The 12,684-nt window shown below is 48.4% G+C and overlaps 1 protein-coding gene across 12 annotated transcripts in view; it reads right to left on the reverse strand.

Moving 5' to 3' along the window:
* Positions 1-570: 570 nt before the first annotated feature.
* STRBP (spermatid perinuclear RNA binding protein) overlaps positions 571-12,684 on the reverse strand; it is a 77,115-nt gene continuing 65,001 nt past the window's right edge. For 7 of the 12 annotated variants that reach the window (XM_087914402.1, XM_087914403.1, XM_087914399.1 and 4 more), the window contains exons 15-18: positions 12,516-12,656; positions 11,664-11,784; positions 10,040-10,093; positions 4,963-5,538 (exon numbers count right to left, since the gene is read on the reverse strand). In XM_087914402.1, the coding sequence (XP_087770528.1) occupies positions 5,462-5,538; positions 10,040-10,093; positions 11,664-11,784; positions 12,516-12,656 (393 nt within the window). In that variant the 3' untranslated portion in view covers positions 4,963-5,461. Of the gene's footprint in view, positions 2,334-4,962; positions 5,539-10,039; positions 10,094-11,663; positions 11,785-12,515; positions 12,657-12,684 lie in introns of those variants that run through there. The other 5 variants (XM_087914397.1, XM_087914398.1, XM_087914393.1 and 2 more) reach the window with 1 other exon arrangement.

A 12,684-nucleotide genomic window follows, 5' to 3' on the forward strand; every position in this document is an offset into this window, starting at 1 on the left:
AAACTGGTCAAAATTTCTGCTACTGGTTCTCCAGAACTGGTCCGAACTGGCTGAATACCACCTCTGAACAAGAACAAGCTAGATTCTCTTTATTCTTTATTAGACAAGTGTGATTGGATACACAAGGATTTTTATCTTCGGTGCATGGGCTCTCAGCGTACACACAAGCAGCAAGTGATAAAATGCGGTGTGTGTGTGTGTGGTTTTCCACAGAAAGTGATGTTCTTCTCAGTCTTGGGCAGAAGTGGACAGATGTTGCTTGCGGATACTGCAAAATAACCGTGTCCATAGGTCCATTTTTAGACACCCTTCATGAGCCATCCATCTATCATCTATCCTCCATCCTGGTGACTAGAAACTCACCTGTATTGTTCTGGATGTAGAATTCTTCCATGTTTTAAGCCAACCTGACACCCGTCTCCCTCCTTTCTGTGTTATTAAAAACCCTTTCCTCTCAGTTCTTTCTCAACTGCCACCCGTAAACGTGGTGTTAAAAGACTCTTGACGAACGAGCCCCAAGAATGAACTGGTTTCAAATCATCCCCAATAATTAATTGGTTCTATTTATTTGCAGCTGGGTGTCAGTCGATTTGAAGCTTTAAAATAGATTCTTTGAAAGAAAGAAAGATCAGCCTATCGGTTGGGAGATCCGTTTTAATTATTGATAGGAAAACATGAATGTCTGAGTTGGAAGCATATATATATATATATAAAATCGGTTCTCCTCTTCTGTTCTTCAAGCTAACAATGTGTTGGTGTTCAACTGGACAGCAGGGAGCACAGGTGGCACCTCTACCTTCGTAGAAACACTTTCTCCTTCCCACCTTCACTTCCATGAACCAAAGAAGGCACCTCAGGTTGAGCCAAGATCAAGAAGTAGACCCTGGACCAACTGAGGCAAAATTGGCTGCCTGTCCCTGGTCCAAATCGCCAAAAACCTTTGCGGTGTGGGCAGCCCGCCTGCGGAAGCACCCAGCCTGGAAAATCTCTTTTGGATGCTACGCAGACAACTTAGTCCTACCCTAACTTGACAAGACATTCCTGGGAGAAGCACAGACCCCTTAATTTTACGCCTCCTCAAGCACGTTCCTGCCCAGATATCCCCGTTAAGACTTGCTGATAAACCAAAGACAACGCAATTGGAAAGTCAAGATACAATTCCCTTTGGTCTTTATAACCCAATAAATAAATATATTCTTCCCACCACCACCCTCCTGCCAAAAAAAAGTCTGAGGAATCCTTTTCAGAATCCAACATGTCCCCATAAATATTTACATCACATTTCATTGGAGGACATGGAGAAAAAGAGGTTTACAAGGTAGCAAAATGCAGGAACAGAAATCTCTAGCGCTGTAGCTGCTCACCCTTTCCAATCTTGAACAGACTGAGAGAGTTGGAAGGGGCCTAGTAGGTGACTTCAGCTTAGTTTCTACCTTTCGGCTTATTTTACAACACAAATGTCTCCGGATGAAGCTCTGGGGTTGAATGGAAAATGTAATTGCTTCGAAAACAATCATGGATAGAAGTCTACCCTTCTTTTGGTAGTGAAGGCACAATCCAGGGACAACTTCTCTCACGCAGCCCATCACGAGGACTTCGCCTTCTTGATTTGCTCTCTCTACTCTTCTCGCTACGACTCTCCTGGTCCCCGAGCCCGTCACCAGACTTTGCAAAGTCGGTGCGAGTTGTGGGACCATCCCTTTCTTTCTGGGAAAAATCTTCCTCTCACCTTTTCTCGGGCAGTTGGCCTTCCTAAGACCACCTTTCGAGCGATTTGTGTCGCGGGACGCCAAGCCATTTCCACCCGCAGGAATTTTTGAGGTTACTTCGGTCTCCCCGAAACATCCCACCTGCCTCTCCGAAACAATCCAGCCGTGCCCTCCTGAGTTCGAAGGGGCCCGTTTCATCTAGCTCAAATTCAACTGCATACGGGAGGGTTACCGCCGAACCCGGACCTGATCCCTAGTGCAAAGCGTTAGAAAAAAATGGCCGTCGGGAGACGCCTCTCCGTCGTACAACTATTGCTGTGGTTTTTCAAGAGCCAGGGTAGACGAGGGGAGGGGGTGAAGGTGGCCTATTGCTTTTGGGGGTGCTGGGAGGAAGTCCGAGGATTTTTAAAAATATTCGATACCGACCCTCCCTCCCTCCTTCCCTCCCCCCTCCGAGGTCTCCATTAGCTCTTGCTTTGAAAATTCACGGGTGGGAAAAGCACCTTTGGAGCTGGGCTACCTCTTTGCTCTAGAAGTCAGAGAAGAATTCTTGAGGCCCCAAGTGAATTATAAAAGGCGTCACGTCAAGTGGCTGGCAGTAAGGACTGTCAATGAAACAGCCACCTACAGCACAGGAAAGAGCAGAGGGAGGGGGAGAGGGAAAGGGAGGGGGGGAAAGGAAGGTTAATTTTAGTTTATATATAGATATATATATATATATATAAAAACGGGACAGCACTGCTTCAATTTCTCTGCTCTTTCCAGCTGTGGGTGGAGTTTCCATTGCAAGAGGGTGCACGGAAAATCTAGTTCTAGCCACTTCCAAATAGTCCTCACCCCCTCTTATCTTTTCTAGACAAAGATTGGATATCAAACACACACACACAAAAAGCAACAACTGAGGTAACTTAGGAACTGGTTTGGGGTCCCCTCTCCCCGCCTGACCCCCGTTAAAGCAGAGAAATATAAAATATGCAGCAACAGGGCAAAAGTTACGACGTGGTTAGTAACTCCCAACATGACAAATAAAAATCCATCCATCAATCAAACTAAATAAATAAATGGAGAGGGGGAGGGGGGGAAAAGATGACTTCATATCAAATTATCGGGAATGATGGCCATTGCGTTGGAAAGAGCAGAGCGCTCGAGAGCAACCGGCTGCCATGAGAGGACCACTCCAGCAAGCAACTTCTCCAGAACTTTTGCCCTGGGGAAGGGATTTGAAAAGTGGGCGGGAAGAATTTGGTGGCCTCCAGAGAAACGGCCACCCCTCCCCGGAATCGATCCGACCGCCAATTACAGGGAACGAATTGATCTGGGATCCTCTTGATTGATCGCCATGCTTTTCCAAGCTCCAAGATGGCGCCCTTTTTCATCCATAGGCCAGCAGGCAGTCCCGTGTTTCGCCAATGACTCTCCTCCCGTGGAGAAGGCAACACCCCCGGGAGGATTTAGGGTCTCTACCCACCCTGCTCCCCTTCGAAGGAACAGGCGCAGGACCCCACAACAGAGGGGGGGGGGGGTGCTTGCTGCTGCGCTGGACCCGCAAAGGATCCCCAGGTTGGATTAAAGCATCACCGCCCCGAACAGCAAGCGAGATGGAACCACACCACCAAGAAGGACAGGGACAATAAACGGAGGCGCACATTCCGAGAAGCACAGCCATCATGGCAGCCAAGGCTGCGTCTTCCTTTCTCCTTTCCAAAACCAGCTGTGGTTCTTTTCTTTCAGCTCCGTCGGCAAGGGAGCGCGACTCGCACCAAGGATGGACCCTTCCTCTCCTTTCCATCCCCTCCCCAATCCCCGTTTTCCCACCCATCCTCACCCCGCCCTGTCCATCGCAAGGGTCTTCAAACTTGGCAAGTTGAAGCCTGATGGACGTCAACTCGCAGAATTCCTCAGCTAACCTAGGAGGAATTCTTGGGAGTTGAAGTCCACCAGTCTTTAAAAAGGCTGTCGAGTTTGAAGGACACCCCCTCCCTCCCCCCAAAACACACCGGTCCCTGGCATCCTTCGGAGGGTCGAAACACTTTGAAAGGGGAGAACCACAGCTGAGCCTCTTTTGAAAAGAACCACTGGTCACTTGCGTTCAAGTGGAGAGGTGACGCCTTAATGACCAACCATCGTTTTCCTCGTTCACAGACCCTAATTTGGGGGTTGGGGCCCCTCCCCAAGGACAGCAGGGGACCCCCTTGGTACAGCCCAGGGAAGCAGGTAAAAATGTTTCGGGGGGTGGTGGTGTTGGCCCTGCCGCATGAAGGAGGAGCGTTTTTGGGGGCAACGGAAATTCAAGGAGAAGGCATGATAACCGGCCTATGGCTGAAACACTGAACTATTCACAGCAGTGCTGGGACGAGACCAGACAATTAAAAATAGCGAGTTTTCATGGGGGCTGTTGCTGCTTCAGATTCTTAGAATTGAGCGAGGCTGCCGAGAAGAGGAACCATCGTATTTTTTCCATTTTTAAGCCCTGGCGGATGGGGAGAAACGCATCGACGGGCTATTAAAAAGAGGCCACAAGAACCGTATTTTTGATTTACTCGAGGGGGGGTTTCTTTTTAACAGCTTTGGAACGAAAAGGTCTGATTTTTTTTTTTTTTTTTTTTGTGGAGCGGGGGGCAGGCAATTGGGATCCCTGCATTACATGATGCAAAAGCGAATGGTCTGGAGGTGCCTTTGATCTCCGCAAAGGGCTTCACCAAATATTCTTGGCTGGCTTTAGCCGCAAAACAGCTTTTGTAAAATGTTGGGAACTAATGAACAGAAACCCTCGGCAAATTCCAAGGCCCTTTTTTGGGTTCCAAATTAAAAGAAATCAGAACAGAGAAAGAAAACTTGCTGCTGGGGAGATTCCAACATTTAAAAAAACCCCGATTCATAAGGGCTTAGGAGAAAGCCACAGGTACGCACGGCCAGGTGTACAACACAAGTAGGTAGTCCTATACTTATCCCAGATATTTGCTGAAAAAGCCATGGAAAATATTTTTGATTTGGAGGCAGTGTCCTTAGGAAAGACCCCCACAAAGGCCTTGTGCTCTGCTTAAAGAGAAACTTCCTTGATTATAAAACTAATCCTTTAGCTTCCTTTCTTTTCTTAAATAGTAGTTTATTGGCATGTCAGTTTGTTTAAAAAAAAAGGAAACATCACAAAAAGAATCCCGAAACAAAAACATTGCATCACATAATCCTAAAATTCTAAGATTTGGGCCCAGGGCTTGTATTAGGAAACAGGAAAAAAAAAAAAAACTCTCCATTACAACAAAAACTGGTTTTATTTTGTGATCAGCTTTTTTTTTTTTTATAGTCTATACATCCTTCACAAGTTTTAAAGGTTTTACATAATTCGGATTCCGTTTCAATTAAAAACAAAGCATCTAAGTTTCTTCCCTATCACAGAAGGTTGATATATAAGTTATTTTGGAGGTGAAGGGGGGAGGGGGGAGAAAAAAAAAATGAGGTAACCATTTTCACAGACCATAGTTTCGTGTATTTTTTTTCTTCTTCTTCAAGTTTTTAAGAGAGAACTAAGTTTGCGTTTTGTGAAAATAAAAATTAAAAACAAAAACATAAAAGTGGAAAAAGATGGATCTTTACAAATGGTTTTTGCTCAAGTCTGTCGTGTTTTTCCAAGAAAACCAGGATTGAAAGGTAGATAGGTAGGCTAGCTGAGTGTCTCTTTCTCATGTTCCTTCTAACATCCTGTCCTTGGGTTTATGGAAGCCAGTCAAGAGAGGGTTGATCTCAGCCGAAGGCTAAAAGAACGAATAATGGGGCATTGGAAAAGTTGGGAATTTCATAACTGGCAACAGGAGCATTCTCTTGGGCAGACCTACAGAAGGAAGAAACCGGAAAGCACTTGGGTAAATCTAATTTATCCGAGAAAGGTAAGTTAGAAGAAGATGAAGAAGAAGAAAGCAAATGGGTTTGGTCTCCTTATCCGTCCCAACATCGTAAGACTGATATGTCCATGAGTTGAAGTTAGTTCCCTCCACCACCATTCCCAAAACCAAAGAGATCCATTCCTTCCCAATCTCCGGAAAAGGGATCATCGGGGTCCTACAGAGCTACCAGCTTCAAGAGCTTGGCACGTCCCATCAACTCTGATCCTGTGCTGCAAGACAAGCAAACCCAGAGGGCACAGCCTGACTTCCAACCGGGAAATGGCCGATGGGTTTCCTGGACGATCAAATGGATGGGAGGAGAGGAAGGACAAGGTGGTTCGAAGTTCTTTCTTTGCCTGCTTCTTTTTTTAAAAAAAAAAAAATTCTTGTGGCCTCGCAAGAATCTTTGGGAGGTGCTCGGGTTCAAAACAAGGCGGCTTCCCTGTCGGACATTCTCTCAGAATCGTTTCCGCCCCCCCTAACATGTCCGGTTTTTTTTTTGTTTTTTTTTTTGAGAAATCAGAAAGCAGCAACAGCAGGTGTTTTCCAAGAGGAGCGACATGGTTAAGAGTGAAATATATATGTATATATTTTTTCCAACATGCAAACAGCTTCACGCAGGCAGAGAAGAGAGAAAAGGGGAAGGAGTGGTGGGGTTTTTTTTTTTTGGCAAAACCAGGAGCAGCTCCGCGGCCCCCCAAAAACTCAGCACCACAACCAACCAACCAGACATTTCCAAAAGGACAGAAACAAAACCAACGAAGGGACCCGTGAGAAATGTTTATGCAGAGAAGGAAAGGCAGCTTTTCTCTTGCATAAGCCTGTTGGAGTCAGCCATGGACCGCTTGAGTTAGCGGGGGGGAGCAGGAGAGGAAAACAGTTGCATACCAGCACCCAGCACCTCTTCCCCCTACAGTTGGACTTTTGGCTGTTTTGAGGCGGTTTATTTTCTGATTTTGCACGAGCTACGAATACCACAAGACTTGAATGCGTTGCTGGAGGAAATATAGGGGAAGTTCTAAACCAGTGGCGTCTTTTGCAACGGGGACACGGAATGGATCTTATCTTTTAAAAAGCAGCTGCTTTCATGAGCTTCAAAGGGAGCTGAGGAATAACATAATAGCAGGGCTGGAAGGGATTTCCGGTTTGCAGGCTTTGGCGGCGGCAGGAATTCGCGATCCGCGCGGTTCCTGCTGCGCTCGCTGGCGAAGTGCCTCCGATCCAGCCCCATCTGGAGGATACGGTTGCCCCGCAGAGGCAGCCGAAGAGAGAGGAGATCCGGATAGGGGCTTGAGGGTATCGTCCCATCTCTTCTTAAAAATCTCCACTGTGGAGCATCCACAACTCCTTGTGGCAAGCTGTTCCACTGGTTAATTGTAATTTATGAACTGGGGAGAAAAATGCCAGGGCCAGCCAACATTTGACCGGCCTTGTGCTGAGGCTCTACTCTAGATTAATTGAATTCTTTATTGTCATTGTATACACAGTATACATACTCTACGAAATTCACTTATAGATAGGGAGTGACTTGAGACAACTCAGAGCTACAGCAACAATTTGGGAGGTGGGTGAGAGAGAAAATGAGGAGAGCAGACTGTACAATCCCATTCCTTTCCCAGACACCTCCAGCTTCTTCCCAAGGAAGAGTAACTGGTCAGTTAGGGGAATTATTCTCCACCAGCCAGCAAAATCCATGGAGTAAAAACTTTCTCCCAAGTCTAAATCTCCATTGCCTCAATATATATTTTAGCAATAGCCATAGCGCTTAAGACTTATATATCATTTCACAGAGCTTTTGCAGCTGTCTCTAAGCGGTTTACAGAGTCAGCCTCTTGCCCCCCAACGATCTGGGTCCTCATTTTACTGACCTTGGAAGGACGGAAGGCTGAGTCCACCTTAACTCAGCTGCCTGCCCTCCTAAAAGCCGATCCTTCCTGTCTGAACACTATTTCAGACAGTGTTCAGAGTGTTTTATTTCTACCTGAGGGACGTTGGCAAGATGAGAGCCAGATCCAGTCAGGGTCAGCCTCGGGGCAACCTGGGAGCTTTGAGGGGGAAGAGGGAATGGAACTGGGGGGAGAGAGAGACAGAGGGGGAGCCTGGGCTACCCGTCAGGCCTCAAATGGAGAGTCAACAGCCCCCTTCCTGATGAGGAAGAGGAGGAACAGCTGGGCCCAGTGCCTGACGCGCAAATGCACGAAGGCAGAGGAGAGGAGAGCAGTGGAAATCTATGGGCCGGCCCTTGGGACGGAAGAGCCACTACTGCTAGCAAAGCCCCCACCTCAGCTCTGGGGATAAAAGGCAGAAGGTGGAGATGAATAGATGTGGCAGACAATGATTCATCTTCCGGCTGGCCGGACTTGTTAGCTGGCATTGAGAGAGTAACCTTTTGCCGAGGCTGCCGGCGCTCCTAATTAAAGGAATCGTTGAGTTAACTTCAGAGGGTTTGTCCTGTTTGGAGAGCTGGGTCAGAACGGCGGGAAAGGAAATCATGCAGAGGCACAGCGGGCAGCTCCCAGCCTCCCATGGGCCCAACCAAGGCGGCCAACGCAGGGCAGAGCGGCCATTGCTGACTCCAAAGGCATTTATTTCCCCCTCGTCACTGCATGAAACTACATTCAAAGTCATCAAAGAACCAATTCTTTTTTGTCATTTTTTATGGTGTCTTTGTTTACCCCCAACGCCCCAATTAGTCGAAATCAGGATATTTTTTTAAAATCAAGCACTGCGGGGAGGATCTGTGGAGAGTGGAGTGGAGAGTGTGGGCCTTAGCGGCCCCTCTTGGGAGTAAGACCCCTGCCCTGGCTTGGGGAGGGGAAAACGATGTGGGGGAGGAGGCCTCCCGATCAATTGCAATGGGTAGATTGAATGATGGGAGTCAGGGCAGGCAGTCCTCGACTTACAACCGTTCGTTTAGTGACTGTTCAGTTACGTCACTGAAATAAGGGGCTTAAGACCGTTTTTCACGCTTACAACCATTTTCCACCCTTACGACCATTGAAGCAGCCCCCCTACCCATGGTCACTTGATCAAAATTCAGACACTTGGCCAATGACTCCTAGTTATGACGTTTGCAGCGTCCTAGGGGTGTGTGTCTGTGCGTCAGGAGATCCCCTTTTACGACCTCCTGAGGAGCCAAATCAACAGGGAAGCCAGATCTGCCTAGAAACCCTCCCGCTGACTCAGCAACTGCAGCCGTTCGCTTAACAACGGCGGCAAGCCAAGGTCGTAAAAGGGGGCAGGATTCGCTTAGCAGAAAGCGTTCGCTTAGCGGCAGAAATTTTGGGCTTGGCTCTCGGTCGTAAGTCGAGGAGCAGAGGAATTCTTAAAGAGAATTCTGAGGTAGAGGAATTGGCTTCTTACTCATCCAAACATGGGTTTGCTGACTCTTGAAACAAGAGCAAAGCTAGTTAGGGCCTCGTAGCTGAAAATCTGGGGTATTGAGCCCCGCAGGATTAGGCCGAGCGCCAACCAACAGGCCTTCTCTCCTTTCCTTTCCTTGGGGATGTGGGAAACGCTGTGTGGTTGCAGCCCCTTCCTCCAATCTGGTGGCAGGATGCTGGAGAGTTCAGTTCCCATCCGCCCCCAGACAGATTGGGGAATGATGGCAGATGCAATGGAAGGCCCAGCCCTGGGGGGGGGGTGTTGTTGTCCCAGATGGGCAAAGGGCAACCTATAGTTTCTTGGGACCTGACCCCCTCTCTTGGGACCCCCCCTTGGGACCTGTCAGCCCTCAGATGGAGAGTCAACTGCCCCCAGGTCTGGAGGTGGCTGATGAGGAAGAGGAGGAACTGCTGGGTCCAGTGCCTGATGTATGGATGCACAGAAGGCAGAGGAGAGGAGAGCAGTGGAAATCTATGGGCCGGTCCTTGGGACGGAAGAACCGCCGTTGCTACCGAGGCCCCACCCTAGCTCTGGGGATAAAAGTCAGGGGGCGGAAATGAATAGATGAGGCAGACAACTATTCATCTTTCGCCTGGCCGGACTTGTTAGCCGGCATTGAGAGACCAACGTTTTGCCGGGGCCGTGCCAGCAAATTAATTAAAGGAATCTTTGCTTCAACTACAGAGGGGTTTTGTCGTGTTTGGGGGCGCTGGGTCAGGACACCAAGGACGACTCTCAGATAGGAGGAAGATTTGGCCCTTTGAGAAGCTTTGAATGGAGCACAAGATGGCCGTTCAGAAGGCAGGAAGCGGGAGACGGCTCTATCGGTTCTGGCAACGGGGGAACGAGGGAGCAGGCAGTTAGGGCAAGCAGCTCTTTCGCAGTCAGGCAGAAACAAACCGGGAGAGGAACAAGCCACAGCAAGAAGAGTAGCTTGGCTGATGTCTGTCCAGAGGGGACCCCACCTTGCCTCCACGCCCCCACCCCAAAATAATAATAAAAGCTGGCCAGAGAATGGGTAGATACATATGGCTGCACGTAGGCAAGGAAAAGGGAAGGACGTACCGTAAGCCGGTGCAGCGGCAGCTGCCGCGTTGTATCCGTACGGTGCTGCGTACCCTGCAAAGGAAGCAGACAAAGACAGTGACAGGTCCTCCCGGGTGGCCAGGGAGGACAAAACGGGCGTGGCAGAGATGCCCGCCAGTCATATTTTAGGACGCTAAGCAGGCATCCTGCGATCATCTCGGCCTCTCAGTCTGCACCAACGTGCCTACCGTCCCTGTCCTATTGTTTCTTTTATATTTTCTTTTTTCTTTTTCTTATCTGTATCCATGTATTCATAACTATGTTTTCTACTTCTACCTATTACCTTGTAAGCAATTGACAAATAAAATAAATAAAAAATAAAAAATAAACTTCCAACCAGCAAAACGTCAACGGGAGTAACCGGATTCACTTAAGGAATGTGTGATGCATTGGATGAGCACTGTAAAAATGGTCAAAAAAAAAGATCAGGTCCAGTCACGTGAGGATTCATTGAATGACTGCACTGTTTAGTGACTGAAATCCTAGTCCCAATTGTCATCGTCAACTCATAAAATATTTCTGTGGTCTTTTTAGAGTTGCCAACAGAAAGGGAGGGGGAAAAAAGAGTTTTGAAAGAGCAGTGCGGCAACTTGGAAATCGAAAGTGCATTCCATAAATGTTTTCAAAGATAGTCACTAGGTGACTGAAGTTTCCGCCGTGCAAAATTCTAACTGGAGAGCCCGATTGGTGACTCTGGGCTATGGATGGGTCCCATTGGAGAATATGAATCAGGATACACCCAGGGGGTGGAGGGAAAACCAGGGTCAAGGGTGACAAGGAATGATGTGTCTCAGAGTTGGCTACACCCAGGCAGTGCCGGACATGTTAAGTCCCAATAAATCCTTTTGAAGTTTTGGAAGTTTGGCTCGAAATGATTTAAATGGGGGGGTAACTGCCGGAATCCTGACAGCCATCATAGGTCAAGGACTACCAGTAGCAGAGTCTCCGTCAGATGAAGCATCACGTGGGACTCTCCAAACTTGTCAACTTTTAAGATTTGGGAACTTCAACTCCCAGAATTCAAGGGTCTCTTGCAGAATTTGCTCTCTGTGATTGCGGTGACATGCAGAGAGCAACCCACATACACACCTGCCCTTTGGGCCCTGACCTGCGTATATGTGAAGATTTCAACGGCAGTGTGACAGACCACAATAAACGTTGCCAGTTTCTGGGCAAGATCTGTTTAATTTGCACCTATTTTAATCTCATACACTCGAACGAAGCGAGCAAACGGTTAAAAAGAGATGATATTTATCTGGTTACTTATCCAAGCACCCTTTATATTAAAGTAACTAAAATATATCTACAATCCCCCAAGGCATGTCACAACTTTTAAGCATCCCCTAATGCAGAGGTGGCTAACCTTTTGGGCCCCCCTGTGCCAAAAATTGTGCACGCGCTTGCGTGCTTGTGCTCAAATGCCAGGACCCGGATTAAATTAAATTAATTAATTTTAAAAATGGGATTTTAGTCCCTCTAAAAGATCTAAGCAGAAGATATGGACAATTTGTGAAGGCCTTCTCATCCCTTAGAAGGCCAGCCTCATGGCAGGTCTTAGTTGTCCCCCACTTCACAACCACAGGACAACCCAGTCTGCTTCTACCTGGTGCCAGGTAACTGGTGGCTGCTGCCGCTGCCCCGACAAACGCCCCCCGCATGGGAGACCCTCGTCCTCTCCCTCGCGCCGCTGCAGACATGGCTGTGTTTACGATCCCTCCTTTGGTCTGCGGAGAGAGGCGGAGAAGGATGAAGTCCAACCAAAGGAAAAAAAGTCACAGCTGTCGTTGACTCTCTTCTCCTGTCATTTTTGTAATCTTCAAAGGGGGGTTTTGGTCCTGGGGAGGGAGGGGGGGTCAGGACGGATTGAAGGAGGGACGGATCGGGCTGCAGGTCAGAAGAATGAGGTTCTTCAAGAGCAGCTTGGTCCTATTTGGTGGCCAAGATCCTTCTGTATGATATCTGCCTGATATCATGGCTTACAAACGGTTACAAACCCCAAGCGGCTGTCATGTCTTCTCCGACTCTGCTCAAGCCCCTTCCTCAATTCCCTCCAGGTGGATCTACTTATCTACTATCCCTTATTCATTTTCTCCTTTTAAATGATCCCATAACCCCTTGGCCAGGTGGACTCTGGGCAACTGGAGCTGGGTGTTTACTGGCCAGATGCCCTTCCTGCCACCGATGCGGAGTTATATTCAGCAGATATAGTCTCAATATGTCCAGAGAAATATCTGCCTCTACCTAGGATCGAACTCACACCCTTCCAGAATGTGAGGCAAGAGCTCCATCTCTAGGCCACCGCACCACTCCACTTCCCCTCCCTTCTTCTCCACCCCAAAATTCTCCCCCCCCGCCCCGTCCCACCCAATTCTTCTGGGTTTCTGCTGACTTTGGAAGCTTGCACAAGGACTCGGACCCACCTGGGCCGCCCGAGGTGCAGCCCCTGGCCTCTCACCTGTGGGAGGATCTTTTTCTTCTTATTGGCAGCCGCGTTGGGGCCTGAAAAGAGCTTCTCGAGAGCCGCCAAGGCAGCACTGGCCTTGGCTACTTTCTTGTTGGGGCCAGCCCCTCGGAACCTCTGCCCGTCGACTTCTACCTGGAAGCGAGATGGGCCATTGGCACCC

The sequence above is a fragment of the Pseudonaja textilis genome, chromosome 17 (assembly GCF_049901715.1).
Source record: "Pseudonaja textilis isolate UNSWEBS1 chromosome 17, rPseTex1.2, whole genome shotgun sequence".
NCBI classification, from domain to species: Eukaryota; Metazoa; Chordata; class Lepidosauria; order Squamata; family Elapidae; genus Pseudonaja; species Pseudonaja textilis.